The sequence below is a fragment of the Trachypithecus francoisi genome, unplaced genomic scaffold (genome assembly GCF_009764315.1).
Source record: "Trachypithecus francoisi isolate TF-2019V2 unplaced genomic scaffold, Tfra_2.0 Lachesis_group14, whole genome shotgun sequence".
Classification (NCBI taxonomy): Eukaryota; Metazoa; Chordata; class Mammalia; order Primates; family Cercopithecidae; genus Trachypithecus; species Trachypithecus francoisi.
This window is the reverse complement of record NW_022681459.1, coordinates 39,748,430-39,762,637: the sequence shown is the minus strand read 5'-3', so window position 1 is coordinate 39,762,637 and position 14,208 is coordinate 39,748,430. Positions and strand designations below refer to the sequence as shown.

Below are 14,208 nucleotides of genomic sequence, written 5' to 3'. Positions count from 1 at the left end.
AGACAAAAAACAAAGACAAATTGGAGAACACTGGGTGGGGTGGGGATGTAAGGTCATTCCGGACTCCCAGGACTTCTCATAATTGAGAACTGATCCAATCCTGGAAAATTCCAACGTGTTGTCTCACTGACAAGAGCACCTGTCACCTGCCCAGTCATGACCACACTGTACCTCTCACAGCAATGCCTGGCCAAGCCTTATATGCCTGAAGTGCCACTCTGCCTCTGCTCTCATAGTCCCAACTGCATAGAAAGACCTTTGGGGGCAGCATGGGGCATGTCATCATAATCTATATCAAACTCACACCTATATTTTTGCCTCTCCTGCGTTATGAGACCAGAACTTTCCCTATGACCTTGAAGGGCTCCTAAGCTACCTCCTCCATCTCCTGTCCTCTAACACACCCAGTCTATCGCATCCCTTCTCTGGACCCAGGAGCTCTGTTGCTGGGCCAGTATGTTTGCACATTCACCTGTCTTCCCTAAGAACATCCCTTATTCTCACTCCTCTTGTGTAAACCTCAGCCTTAAAAGCTAGATTCAAGTTTATCCTCTGCCACAATGCCCTACTTTGAATCATTCTGATTTCCTACTTTATTTGTTCTCAATTTACAAAGATGTCTCCTCAAATAGTTGTTAGTTGACTTCCTTGTGCTTGAGATCCTCAATCATGTGACCCATTCACCAGGGCTCTAAAATCTCAGGCAATCCTCCCAAATCTAAGTCGAGACTTGCTATTTAGAATGGAACATAGGAATCCAGTAGGTATGAGATGTAAGAACTACAAGCAAAACCTCCTCAACAAGGTTAGGACCGGGCACGGTGCTCACATCTGTAATCCCAGCACTTTGGGAGGCTGAGGAGGGCAGATCACCTAAGGTCAGGAGTTTGAGACCAGCCTGGCCAACATGGCGAAACCCCATCTCTAATAAAAATAGAAAAATTAGCTGGGCATGGCGGTGGGTGCTTGTAATCCCAGCTACTCGGGAGGCTGAGGCAGGAGAATCGCTTGACCTGGGAGGCGGAGGTAGCAGTGAGCTGAGATCACGCCACTGCACTCTAGCCTGGGAGACAGAGCAAGACTTTGTCTCAAAAACAAAAACCACCAAAAACAAAAACAAAAATTAGCCAAGTGTGGTAGCAGGTGCCTGTAATCCTAGCTACTCAGGAGGCTGAGGCAGGAGAATCACTTGAACTGGGGAGGTGGAGGTTGCAGCAAGCCGAGATCACGCCATTGCACTCCAGCCTGGGTGACAGAGTGAGACTTCATCTCAAACAAAACAAAAAAACCAACAGTTAAACACAGGGAGGTGGGCCAGGCGCAGGATTATAGGCTCACGCCTATAATCCCAGGACTTTGGGACGCCAAGGTGTGTGTATCATAAGGTCAAGAGATCGAGACCATTCTGGCCAACATGGTGAATCTCCATCTCTATTAATATCAAAATTTGCCGGGCGTGGTGGTGCACGCCTATAGTCCCAGCTACTCAAGAGGCTGAGGCAGGAGAATCACTTGAACCTAGGAGGCGGAGGCTGTAGTGAGCCAAGTTGGTGTCACTGCACGCCAGTCTGGTGACAGAGCGAGAATCTGTCTCAAAAAAAAACAAAAACAAAAACACAGGGAGGTGGATCAATGAGAGATACATGAACAGAGAGAGGTGGGGAAGGAAAGTAACCCAAGAAAATAGCAAGGGGAAATGACAGGGTGTGGCTCTGTCGCCCAAGCTGGAGTGCAGTGGTATGAACATGGGTCACTGCAGCCTTGACATAGTGGGTTCAAGCGATCCTCCTGCCTCGGCCTCCTGAGTAGCTGCACTCACATGCGCATGCCGCCATGCATGGCTAATTTTTAAAATTTTGTAGAGAGGGAGTTTTGCTTGCTGGTCTCGAACTCCTGTGCTCAAGTGATCTGCCTACCTTGGCCTCACAAATTGTTGGGACTGCAGAAGTGCAACCGCACCCAGCTTATTACATTTTTTTAAACCTTTTTTTTACTCTGTCCAGACAAAACTGTTTCATTAGTAGGCTGAAGAGAGAATGTGGTGTACAATAAAGAATAATTCTCGACCAGGCACGGTTGCTCATGCCTGTAATCCCAGCACTTTGTGAGGCCAAGGCGGGCGGACCGCCTGAGGTCAGGAATTCGAGACCAGTCTGGCCAATATGGCAAAACCCTGTCTCCACTAAAAATACAAAAAAAAATTAGCCGGGTGTGGCGGTGCGTGCCTGTAGTCCCAGCTACTCGGGAGGCTGAGGCAGAATCGTTTGAAACCGGGAGGCAGAAGTTGCAGTGAACCGAGATTGTGCCACTGCACTCCAGCATGGGCGACAGAGCGAGATTCCATCTCAAAAAAAAAAAAAGACGACCCTCCAGGATCTCGGTCTGTTGCCGAGGCTGGAGTGCAGCAGTACATCTCAGCTCATTGCAATCTCCGCCTCCCGGTTACAAGCGATTCTCCTACCTCAGCCTTCTGAGTAGCTGCGACTACAGGTGCGCTGCCACACCCAGCTAATTTTTTTAAATTTTAGTGAAGACAGGGTTTCGCCACGTTGCCCAGGCGGGTCTCGAACTCCTGAGCGCAGATGATCCGACTACCTCGGCCTCCCAAAGTGCTGGGTAAATTACAGGCGTGAGTCACCGCGCTTGGCCAGAATAATTGTTATTGAAGGTACTACTCTGTGAAATCTAAAGATGAGAAGAAGTGATGAAGGTGAGTTGGAGCAATAGACTCTTAACCCACACACTGTGTGTCTAGGATTTGGGAAGCAAAGGTAAGGCCCTGGACTCAACCAAACTCAGACTTTGGTCAACTCGGCAGCTGTCTAGGCGGACAGGACTTCAATATCTCTATTGGTTAGGTGGAGATGTGCTTGATGACGCGGAAAGAACTGGTGGACCACTTGCCCTGATGCTTCAGGGTACCACCTGATACTTGCAGGCACATAGTCCTCTCCTTCTGGCTCACTCCGGAAAGAATGGCCGAAACCCCGCGCCAGACTTTTGCACAGGAAATAATGTCGAAAAAACAGACTCTCCATTTCCCTAACCCAGGACCTGCTGTTCGGAATTTTTACTCACCTGCACAGAAAATAATCTGGCGTTTCCCCGTGAGCTAGGCGTAAGAAAAAAAATCAACTAGACTAACAGCTAAGGAAGATTTCTGGGGTAAACTGCTGTCTTCAAGTACCCCAGATGCACCTTCACATAGTTAACAGATTGTTACCACCAACGAGTCACTAAGGTGCAAGAATCTATGCTAGGCAACTTGAGAATTCTCAAGATTGTGAGCAAAACATTTCTCGTCTCCGTTTGATAACGCAGAGACCGGCGGGTCCACACCAGCCCTGCCCCAGGCTCACCTCGGAAGAGGCGACCCCAACCTTCTCGGACTCGTACATGAGGGCCAGGGACCTGCTGGTGCTGGCGGCCGTGGCCTCAGCCCTGCGGAGCACCTCCTGCCGCAAGTACTGCTGCCTGTCCGCTGGCGCGTCGCGCTCATCGGGGAGGTCCCGGGCGTCCCTCCAAGGGGCCGTCCGGGCGCCTTCGTCCTCCCCGTCGTCGTCGAACGGATTGTAGCTTTTAGGGTAAGCTGACATGATGCCGGAGCGGCTCTCGGTCTGAGAAAGAGACGGAGGAGCACCACCGCCGCCGCCACCGTCCAGGGCCTCGCCCCGCCCTCCGACCCCGCGATCGTCGCGCGAACTCCTTCCGCGCGTCGCGCGCACGTGGCCCCGCCCTCGGAGCCGACCATCGCGCAGGTCGGCTGGAGGGGGGGCCCACGTCCGGCTCGCGCAACTACAGCCTACTGTCCATTCCCTCTCTCCCCTGCTGCGGTGGGCCCGCCCCGCATCCACGCCCTATCTAGGGTCGGTAACTAAGAGGTCACGTGGCGGGAAAGCCGGATGCGCCTACGCCTGCGCCCTGAGGTCGGGCGCTCGCTGGCCGGGAACGGGGAGCCGGCGGGGAGCGCCGCGGCGCGTGAGGTGATGGCGGCGGCCCCGGCCCGCGGAGGCGGAGGCGCCGGCGGCGGCGGCGGCGGCGGCGGCGGCTCCGGCTCAGGCTCCTGCGCCTCGCGGGGTTTCTATTTCAACACGGTCCTGTCACTGGCCCGCTCCCTGGCGGTGCAGAGACCAGCATCCTTGGAGAAGGTAATGTCGGCGGGCTCGGCCGCGGGCTGACAGGAGGAGGGGCTAGGGTGGCGAAGCGTGGAGGCAGGACGAGGGTCTGTGGGAGGCCGAGGCTGGGCTCGCAGGCAGCCTGTGCGGGAGTGGGCGTCTGAGCGGAGGATAGCTGAGGAAGGAGGCCCCAGAGGGAGGGGCTGGTGAAGAGAGAGGGACCGTGGGGGAGGGGTCGGCGGGGCCTGCAGGGCCGCTGCAGGTGGGAGGTCGTGGGATGGGGGTGGGGGGACGTGAGCTGCTGGCCTCGGGAGCATCTTGTGACATCGCAGGGGTGGAGACTGGATCGCGGTGTCAGTGAGGAGCAGTGGGATGAGCCGAGGATCAGGGGTCAAGACCTGGGGCTTTGCTTCCGATTTCAGCTGCTTTTTATTCCGCGACCTTGGGAAGATGCCTTTCTCGTAAAATGGGGATGCTTTTATCTGCTTTGCCGGCTTCACCGGACTGCGGTGGCTTGAAGACGAAACACTGTGTTGAAAGTGCTTTCTCACTGTAAACCAACTGCGCAGTGTTGTTCTACGAGGCTGGGGGCGTTAGATTGGGCAAAAGATTGTGCATTTGCAGAAGGGACAGTGGCAGGAAAGGCAGAGTGAACTGTCAGTGGGCAGAGAAGTGAACTCGGGATTGCTTCAGAAGAGAAAGGTGAAGTCGTGCCGGAGCAATCCTCATCTTGAGAGAAAGGTGAAAGGCAACTCAGTGGTGTGCCTTGAGATCTGGAAGGAGACAGGTTTTAGAGTTAAACCTAAATTTGTTCCCTGCGCTGGCACTTACCGTGTCTTCTTGGGTAAATTACTTCAACTTTTAGAGCTTCTGTATCGTTACCTGTAAGATGAGGTTGGAGGTTGTTCTTGAGAATTAAATGAGTTCTAGCATAAAGCGTCTTCACGGGGCTGGGCACAGAGTGGGTGAGCAGTAAATGTCAACTTTGTTTGCCCATCAGTGTGTGATGAGACTCAGCACAATGTTTAGCCCCGAAAGGATGGAATTATTTTCCCACTCAACTTTTTGGCAGATGGAAAGAAGATGTTTTCCGACAAGATAAGACAGTGGTGCCCAGAGAGCAGCCTGCTGCATTTGGGAGTGGTTTTGTGGCTCTCTGCTGATGGGTGAAGCTGAAAGGCTATTTTAGGCACTTTTGGCAGAGTGACCTGGTCCTTGGCCTTGTCGGTTCTCATATTTGATTTTATCACGCACCTTCAGGGTGAGGAGGTCCTGGCAAATTGATGCTAACCTGACTTCTAGCTAAAGAGGGAGTGCAATGCAATGGAAAGGACATGAGTTTGGAAAATAGGACCTCTGGATTTAAATCCTGTATCACTTTCTTGCACTAGTGTGACTCTAGACAGGTCAGTTCCCTTCTCTGATACTTTGCTATCTTCTGTCAATACAAGGTAGTACTTCGTAGAAGCATTGTGAAGATCAACAGAAAGGCATGTGGGTATCTAATGTATGATCACTGTTATTAGATAGTCTGACTAATGGAGCATAGTGGTGTTTCACTAAATCAAACTCATGCTAGCTAGTTCGCTTCTTAGCAGGAGAGCCAACAAGTATATCTTATGTCTGATTGCTGGATTCTGGGAGAAGAGAGAAGAGAATGCAGGAAATTGGATGATCTTTGAGAAGCTGGTCCTGCAGCTCCAGCAGTGGTAGCACACTTTCCATTCAGTAACTTAGAAAACAGCACCTTGAGCTCAGTTTGCCTTCTTCAGCCATGTTCACCAGTCATGAGAACGTTGTGTAATTGCAACATTCTTAGCTTTGTAGTAGTAACTGCTTCAGTTGTCAAGATTATATTTTATGGTCCGGCGTGGTGGCTCATGCCTGTAATCCCAGCACTTTGGGAGGCCAAGACAGGCAAATCACTTGAGGCTGGAGTTCGAGACCAGCCTGGCCAACATGGTGAAACCCTGTCTCTACTAAAACTACAAAATTAGCTGGGCGTGGTGGTGCATGCCTGTAATCCCAGCTGCTTGGGGGGCTGAGGCAGGAGAATCGCTTGAACCTGAGAGGCGGAGGTTGCAGTGAGCCAAGATTGCGCCATTGCACTCCAGCCTGGGCAACAAGAGCGAAGCGCCATCTCAAAAAAAAAAAAAATTATATTTTGCAAGGAACACAGCCATAGCCGCAGGTTGGCAGCTCCCTAATGCCTCTTACTTTAGGAAGTACTTCAGTCTCATTGGCAACATTTACCAATCACTTTTTTGTTGTACCTGATTTCCTTCTGGCAATCTGATTGCTAGGCTTGTGCCTAAATTAAAAATTTAGGGTGCTGATTCTCTAATGGACTTTACTGGGCACAAACTTTGCATGCATGTATTGAATTTTTTGCTACTGTAGCAAGGAGCAAGCTTGATGTATATCCTCAGAGGAGGGAGAGAACAGAAGGAAGCCTGTGCATGGGTTTCTATAAGCAGCCCTGACGTGCTTTTAGTGACACTTGAGGTCTTTTCCCGTTGCTGATATCCATTCACTGTGAAAAATGTAGCCATGAATACAGCTATATACATGTGGGCAGTCTAGGGGACCCCTGAAGCAACTTATTTCATAGAGGAGGCTTCTGTCAGTGGCTGAACCCATTAAGTATATGTGAATTCCTCTTATCCTCATCTAAGATCTTGCAACTTGATTATGCTAGGGATCATTGTTAATATATAGTCCTATAATATGTGTCTTACTACATTCCTCTATTTTAAAGCAATTCACAAAAAGCCTTTAGCATTCCCAAGGAAAAGTTTCTTGTTCTTAAGAGTAAAGGAATTTTAGAGGGCGCACCTGAAATAATAAAGATGGAGACTTAACGGGGGGAGATGTGTGTTAAAACCCAATCCCCTCCCTTCTCTCTTCCCTCTTCCCCTTCTCTTTGCTTCTATTTTTTTTTTCTTTTCTTTCTTCCTGAGAGATTGGAGGACTGTGTGGGGCTTGATCTAGATGAAGTTGACCTGGGGAAGGCTAAGTTTGCAGAACCAGACCTTACATCTCAGCTCAGACATTGGTAACTCAGGCAGCCCTGACATGGTTTTAGTGACACTTGAGGTACATTAATGACATAACCTTCCCTACCTTTGTCTCTCTACATGCACAGTTGTGTTTACTTACTCTAGTCGCTTACTCTAATCCCAGTCTGTGAAACCAAGCCTATTACTGCTCTGTGGACTTTACTTTAAAAAAAAATTACCTTATGCTGGGCACAGTGACTCACGCCCATAATCCCAGCACTTTGGGAGGCTAAGGCAGTCTGATCGCTTGAGGTCAGGAATTCGAGACCAGCCTGGCCAACATGATGAAACCCTGTCTCTACTAAAAATACAAAAATTAGCCGGGCATGGTGGCGGGCATCTGTAATCCCAACTATTTGGGAGGCTGAGGCCAGGGAATTGCTTGAACCCAGGAGGTGGAGGTTGCAGTGAGCTGAGATCTCACCACTGCATTCTGGCTTGGGTGACAAAGGGAGACTCCGTCTCAAAAAAAAAAAAAAATTACTTTCGACTAGACCAGTTAAATCAGAAGCAGTGTTAATTTGGTTGCTCAGGTGAAAAGCAGCAAGTCAACCTTGCTACAAGTCTGCCATCTACTCTTTTTTTTCCCCTTTCCTTTAATAAACCAATGAAATCCCATCTACTTTTTTTTTTTTTTTTTTTAAATAGAGATGGGGGTCTCACCATCTTGCCCAAGCTGGTCTCAAACTCCAGGGCTTAAGGGATCCTCCTGCCTTTGCCTCCCAAAGTGCTGGGATTATAGGCATGAGCTACCCCAACCTGACCAAGATCCCGTCTACTCTCATATTTCAGGTCTGATGACTAGACTCCTGCCATGTTCCCATAGCCAAAGCCAGGACCCTTGAGCATCCGTTCTGATCCATGTCTGAGCTTTGAGCTTTTCCTGCTAGGCTATGCTTTAGACTGGGGTCCCACCCCCAGGATTGGAACCCATCTCAGAGGACACTCTCTCTGTGAAGCCCGTTGAACCAAGTCCTACCCAGTGCTCAGCCCCTCTCCCTCCGGGAGAAAGATAAGAAGAAAAAAATAGACAAGAAAGAAAGTGAGGCTTTTCAACATTGGGATCTCCATATACAGTTGGCTTCCAGACTCCTCCTTCCTGATTTCTATCTGCCCGCTAGTCTCGTTCTGCCTTCCTGGTTCTCACCTGTCTTCAGAATGTTGCTGAGCCACCCCTACCAAGCTTCCTCCTGGCTCTGCCTGGCTAATCTTCCTTTGCATCAGGGAAGTTCAGTGGCCTGTTTTCTGTCTCTCCTTTGTAGGCCTGTGTTAAACCAGTGGACCCTCGATCCTGGGATACCAAGAGTCATGGGCAGAGCTTTTGTTCCTCTCCCCACCCTTAGGAGGCTTTGATCAGGGCCCTTTTTCCATGTCCTAAAATGTTCTCTTTGTTTTCTTCAGTTAGAATGCCAGAATCCTGAGGCGTCGTAGCTAACTATTGATCTGATTTTTGAAAGAAAATAGAGACGGGGTCTCACCATTTTGCCCAGGCTGGTCTCAAATTTCTGGGCTCAAGTGATTCTCTTGCCTTGGCCACCCAAAGTGCTGGGATTATAGGCGTGAGCTGCTGCACCCAGCCTGATCTGATGTTTAAATGGCACTGTGGCTTTAGGAACAGGCTGAACCCTTCTTGGTGGACATATGTGCTCCATAAGATGAGTTAATTCTAATCTGTAGTTGGAAGAATGAATGTGTGGCTTGGTGCTTAGGGTAGTGGGCTTTCTGGAGTTCACGGTTATTCAGTGTGTACTTTAGAGTGGTCTGCCATGGAGTAAAAATCATGGTGTTGGCATTTTTTCAGCATCAGGAAGCTGAGAATTTCCCATCCTCTTTCCCTTTCCTTTGCGAGGCTATGTTAAGAACAGCCATCTGTAGAGTGAGAGGAGAGAGAGAATGAGGGTCAGCGGAGGGCATACATGTTGCCAGAATCATTATTATTAGGTCAACTCTAAAATATTTTAAGAAGAAATTGGAAGAAGAAAAATTCTTTACTTGTAACCATACCATATTAACTGTTAGTTTGCTAGACTGCCATAACAGAGTACCACAGACTGGCTTAAACAACACAGATGTATTTCCTCCTCATTCTGGAAGCTAGAAGTTCAAGATGAAGGTGTCAGCAATGTTGATTTCTTCTGAGGTCCCTTTCTCCCTCTGTCTTCACGTAGCCTTCCCTCAGTGCCCTCCTGCGTCACCAGCTGTTTGCCTCCCCAGGGGGCAGAAATGTTCTATTTCTTACTCCTTACTGCAGATTCTCTTTTCTGCTGTCTGTGTTTGCAGTTTGCACTCATTGGAGATGTGGTTGCCTCTAATCTTTCTCACCAGCAACTATTTCCATCATTGACGTCTGTTGCTGAAATTTATGCATTTTATCTTCCTGATTGCTTATTTATATTTCTATTTTTGTATTTGCTTCTGTTGTATATGTTGGCATACTGGAGAAATACTTGGCCTTTCATGAACATTGCCAAGTCGGCCAGAACACTACTTTCATTTGTGTGGTAAACTGACAAATACATGGTTAAGGCAGAAATTCTCAGGTCTCACTTGCGTTTGTTTATTGAGTCCTGAGAGGCTCTGTCTCTGCTGCAGAAGCCATTCTCTTTTCCTGAATGTTTTTCTGTGTTTCAAGCTGGTCTGGGAGCCTGGATTCAGGATAGCCAAGGCAGCTGGCCAGGCACAGTGGCTCATGCCTGTAATCTCAGCACTTTCGGAAGCCGAGGCAGGCAGATCACCTGAGGTCAGGAGTTTGAGACCAGCCTGGCCAACATGGCGCAACGCTGTCTCTACTAAAAATACAAAAATTAGAAGGGCATGGTGGTATGGGCCTGTAATCCCAGCTACTTGGGAGGCTAAGGCAGGAGAATTGCTTGAAGCCGGGAGGTGGTGCGGTGAGCCGAGATTGCGCCACTGCACTCCAGCCTGGGCAACAGAGCAAGACTCCAATTCAAAAAAAAGATAACCAAGGCTATGCTATTATAAAAGCTACAGATGGCACCATCCATTCATATGATAAATCTTTGGGGGTTTGCTGTGTTGCAGGCACTGTGCTAGGCACTGGCATTAGAGGAGTGGATAAATAGACATTAAAAAAAAATAGAGGTAGGGTCTCACTGTGTTGCTCAAGCTGGTCTCAAATTCCGGAACTCAAACTGTCTGTCCACTTCGACCTCGCAAAGTACTGGGATTATAGGCATGAGCCACTGTGCCTGGCCTAGACATTTTTAAAAATTAAAATTACATTTTTTTTGATATAGTTTTGCTTTTTCACTCATCGTAACTTACTACCACCTTGAAATCCTGGGTTTGAGGGATCCTACTGCCTCAGCCTCCCAAGTAGTTGGGACTACAGGTGTGCACATCATACCTGGCTAAGTAAAAAAAATAATTTTTTTAGAGATGGGGTCTCACTATCTTAAGAGCCCAGGCTTATCTGAAACCGTGGGCTCAAGTGATCCACTCACCTCAGCCTCTCAAAGTGCTGAGATTATAGGCATGAGTCACTGTACCCAGCCAAAATTTAAAACATTTTTAATGAGTATTTATAGTCCCAGGGACCTATTGGGACTCCTTCAGTGTGTACCACCACAGTCAGCTAATTTTTTGTATTTTAGTAGAGACGGGGTTTCAGGCTAGTCTTGAACTCCTGGCCTCAAGTGATTCACCCGCCTCGGCCTCCCAAAGTGCTGGTGTTAACAGGCAAGCCACTGTACCTGGCCTGAGCGTTTAGATTTTTGTTGTCTTCCTTTAGGGAATGTTGGGCTTTGTTCTGGTAGGTAGTTGCTGTCGTTTAATTTGATCCTTCTGAGGCTAGGTGTTTCAATAGTGCTTTCTTGAGATATAATTCACATACCATAAAACTTACCCATTTAAAATGTACAATTCATCATTTTTAGTGTATTCACAGAGTTGTCCATCCATCACCATGATCATTTTTAGGTCATTTTCTTTGCCCTCAAAAGAAATCTTGCTGTTACCCTCCAGCCCTACGCCCCATCCCTAGGCAACCACTAGTTTACTTTCTGTCTCTGTGGATTTATTCTGAACATTTTATAGAAATAAAGATGTGGTTCTTTGTGACTGGTTTCTTTTACTTGGCATATTTTCAAGGTTCATCCGTGTTGTAGCATCTCATTACTTTATTTTTATTACTGCATAATGTTTATATGCATATACCACATTTTATCCATTCATTAGTAGGTGGATGTTTGGATTGTTTCTACATTTTGACTATTATAAATAATGCTGCTATGGAAATTCATGTACAAGTGTTTCTGTAGACGTATTTTCTTTTTTCTTTTTCTTTTTTTTTTTTTTTGAGACAGAGTCTTGCTCTGTCGCCCAGGCTGGAGTGCAGTGGCCAGATCTCAGCTCACTGCAAGCTCCGCCCCCCGGGTTTACGCCATTCTCCTGCCTCAGCCTCCCGAGTAGCTGGGACTACAGGCACCCGCCACCTCGCCCGGCTAGTTTTTTTTGTATTCTTTAGTAGAGACCGGGTTTCACCGTATTAGCCAGGATGGTCTCGATCTCCTGACCTCGTGATCCGCCCGTCTCGGCCTCCCAAAGTGCTGGGATTACAGGCTTGAGCCACCGCGCCCAGCCCTGTTGACGTATTTTCATTTGTCTTGGGTCTTTAACTAGATATGGAATTGCTGGACCATACAGTAACGCTAGGTTGAACCTTTGGAGGAAGTCCGGACTGTTTTCCAAAGTTACTACATCATTTACATTCCCACCAACAGTGTACAGAAAGCTTGTTTTCTTTTTTTTTTTTTTTTTTGAGACGAAGTCTTGCTCTGTCGCCCAGGCTGGAGTGCAGTGGCCGGATCTCAGCTCACTGCAAGCTCCGCCTCCCGGGTTTACGCCATTCTCCTGCCTCAGCCTCCCGAGTAGCTGGGACTACAGGCGCCAGCCACCTCGCCCGGCTAGCTTTTTGTATTTTTCAGTAGAGACGGGGTTTCACCGTGTTAGCCAGGATGGTCTCAAACTCCTGACCTCGTGATCCGCCCGTCTCGGCCTCCCAAAGTGCTGGGATTACAGGCTTGAGCCACCGCGCCCGGCCAGAAAGCTTGTTTTCTGTACATTGTCACCAACACTCTGGTTTGTCTGTCTTTCCAATTATAGCCCTCCTAGTGGATGTGAAGTGGGATCTTATTATTCTGTTGTGGATATGTATTTGCCTGATGGTTAATGATGCTGAGCCAGCCTATTCTATCCTAGAACAGCCACTCTTTTTGGGTATTTGTAGATCTCCTTTGGAGATATATCTATTCAGATCCTTTGTCCATTTTTAAATTGTAGTTTTTTTTTATTAAGTTGTAATAGTTCTTTATGTATTTTAGATACAAGTGTCTTAATAAGATATATGATTTGCAAATATTTTCTCCCATTCTGTGGGCTTTTTCACTTTCTTCATGGTGTTCTTTGAAGCACAAAAATTTTAAATTTCCATGATGTCCATTTTGTCATTTTTTTTTTTCTTTTGTCCCTTGTGCTTTTGGTGTTGTATCTAAGAAACCATTGTCTAATTCCAAGATCACAAAGACTTACACCTGTGTTTTTTGTTAGCAGTTTTGTAGTTTAGCTCTTACATTTGAGTTTTTGATCCATTTTGAGTTAAGTTTTTATTTGATATGAGATGGGAGTCCACTTTCTTTTGCATGTGAATATCCACTTGTCTCAGCACGATTTCGTGAAAAGACTATTCTTTTTTCCATTGAGGGGTCCTGGAACCCTTGTCAGAAATCAGTTGACTGTAAGTGTGAGGGTTTATTTGGTCTATATGTCTTTCCTGATGCTGGCTCGTGTACTGTTTTGATTACTTTACCTTTGTAGCAAGTTTTGAAATTGGGAAGAATGAGTCCTTCACCTTTGTTCTTCCTTTTCAAGATTGTTTTTGCTATTCTGGGTCCCTGGAATTACCATGGGAATTTTAGGGTTAGCTTGTTAGTTTCTGCAAAGAACTCACCTAGAGTTTTGGTAGGGATGGTGTTGAATCTGTAGGTCAGTTTGGACTGTATTGCTGTATTGTCCTTTTTTTTTTTTTTTTAAGATGGAGTCTCTCTCAGTCACCCAGGCTGGAGTGCAGTGGCACAATCTCAGCTCACTGCAACCTCCACCTCCCGGGTTCAAGCATTTCTCCTGCCTCTGCCTCCCAGGTAGCTGGGACTACAGGTGTGCACAACCATGCCCGGCTAATTTTTGTATTTTTAGTAGAGACAGGGTTTTGCCTTGTTGGCCAGGCTGGTCTTGAACTCTTGACCTCAGGTGATCCACCCACCTTGGCCACCCAAAGTGCTGGGATTATAGGTGTGAGCCACTGTGCTCGGCCTATATTGCCATCTAAACAATGGTAACTGTTTTGATCTATGAACGTGGGATGCCTTTCCATTTATTTAGGTTTTCTTTACTTTCAGCAATGTTTCTTAGTTTTGCACTTCTTTTGTTTTTATTCATAAGTTACTTTTTTTGATGCTATTTTAAATGAAATTGCTCTACTTTTTTTTTTTTTTTTTTTGAAACAGGGTCTCACTATCACTCAGGCTGGAGAGCAGTGGTATGCAGTGGTATTATCACAGCTTACTATAGCCTGGACCTCCCAGGCTTAAGCAGTCCTCCCACCTCAGCCTCTGAAGTAGCTGGGACTACAGGCACAAGCCACCATGGCCTGGCTAGATTTTGTAGAAACTGGATTTCACCATGTACTCCAGGTTGGTCTCGGGTTTCATCATGTACCCCAGGCTGGTCTTTGAACTCGTGGGCTCAAGCGATCCACCCACTTCAGCCTCCCAAAGTGTTGAGATTATAGGTGTGAGCCACTGCACCCAGCCTCCTGGCTAATTTCTAAAATTTTTTGTAGACAGAGTCTCACTATGTTGCCCAGACTGGTCTCAAACTCCTGGGCTCAAGCGATCCTCCTGCCTCAGCCTCCCAAAGTGCTGGGATTATTACAGTTGTTTTCCTTTTTAGATTTTTATTTATTCATTTTTCTTCAACTTTTATTTTAGGTTCATGTTCAGGATGTGCAGGTTTGT

At 47.4% G+C, this 14,208-nt stretch overlaps 2 protein-coding genes across 6 annotated transcripts in view; one reads left to right on the top strand and one right to left on the bottom strand.

The window, feature by feature from the left end:
• SNAP29 (synaptosome associated protein 29) overlaps positions 1-3,722 on the bottom strand; it is a 30,518-nt gene extending 26,796 nt beyond the window's left edge. Inside the window, exon 1 of the mRNA XM_033234096.1 lies at positions 3,360-3,722. Within this exon, the coding sequence (XP_033089987.1) occupies positions 3,360-3,596 (237 nt within the window). The 5' untranslated portion in view covers positions 3,597-3,722. The remainder of the gene's footprint in view (positions 1-3,359) is intronic.
• Positions 3,723-3,887: 165 nt separating this feature from the next.
• PI4KA (phosphatidylinositol 4-kinase alpha) overlaps positions 3,888-14,208 on the top strand; it is a 150,377-nt gene continuing 140,056 nt past the window's right edge. For 3 of the 5 annotated variants that reach the window (XR_004442559.1, XR_004442560.1, XR_004442558.1), the window contains exon 1: positions 3,890-4,148. Coding sequence is in view for 1 of the 5 variants with exons in the window: in XM_033234040.1 (XP_033089931.1) it covers positions 3,903-4,148 (246 nt within the window). In the remaining 4 variants the exon portion in view is untranslated. Of the gene's footprint in view, positions 4,149-14,208 lie in introns of all 5 variants that reach the window. The other 2 variants (XR_004442561.1, XM_033234040.1) reach the window with 2 other exon arrangements.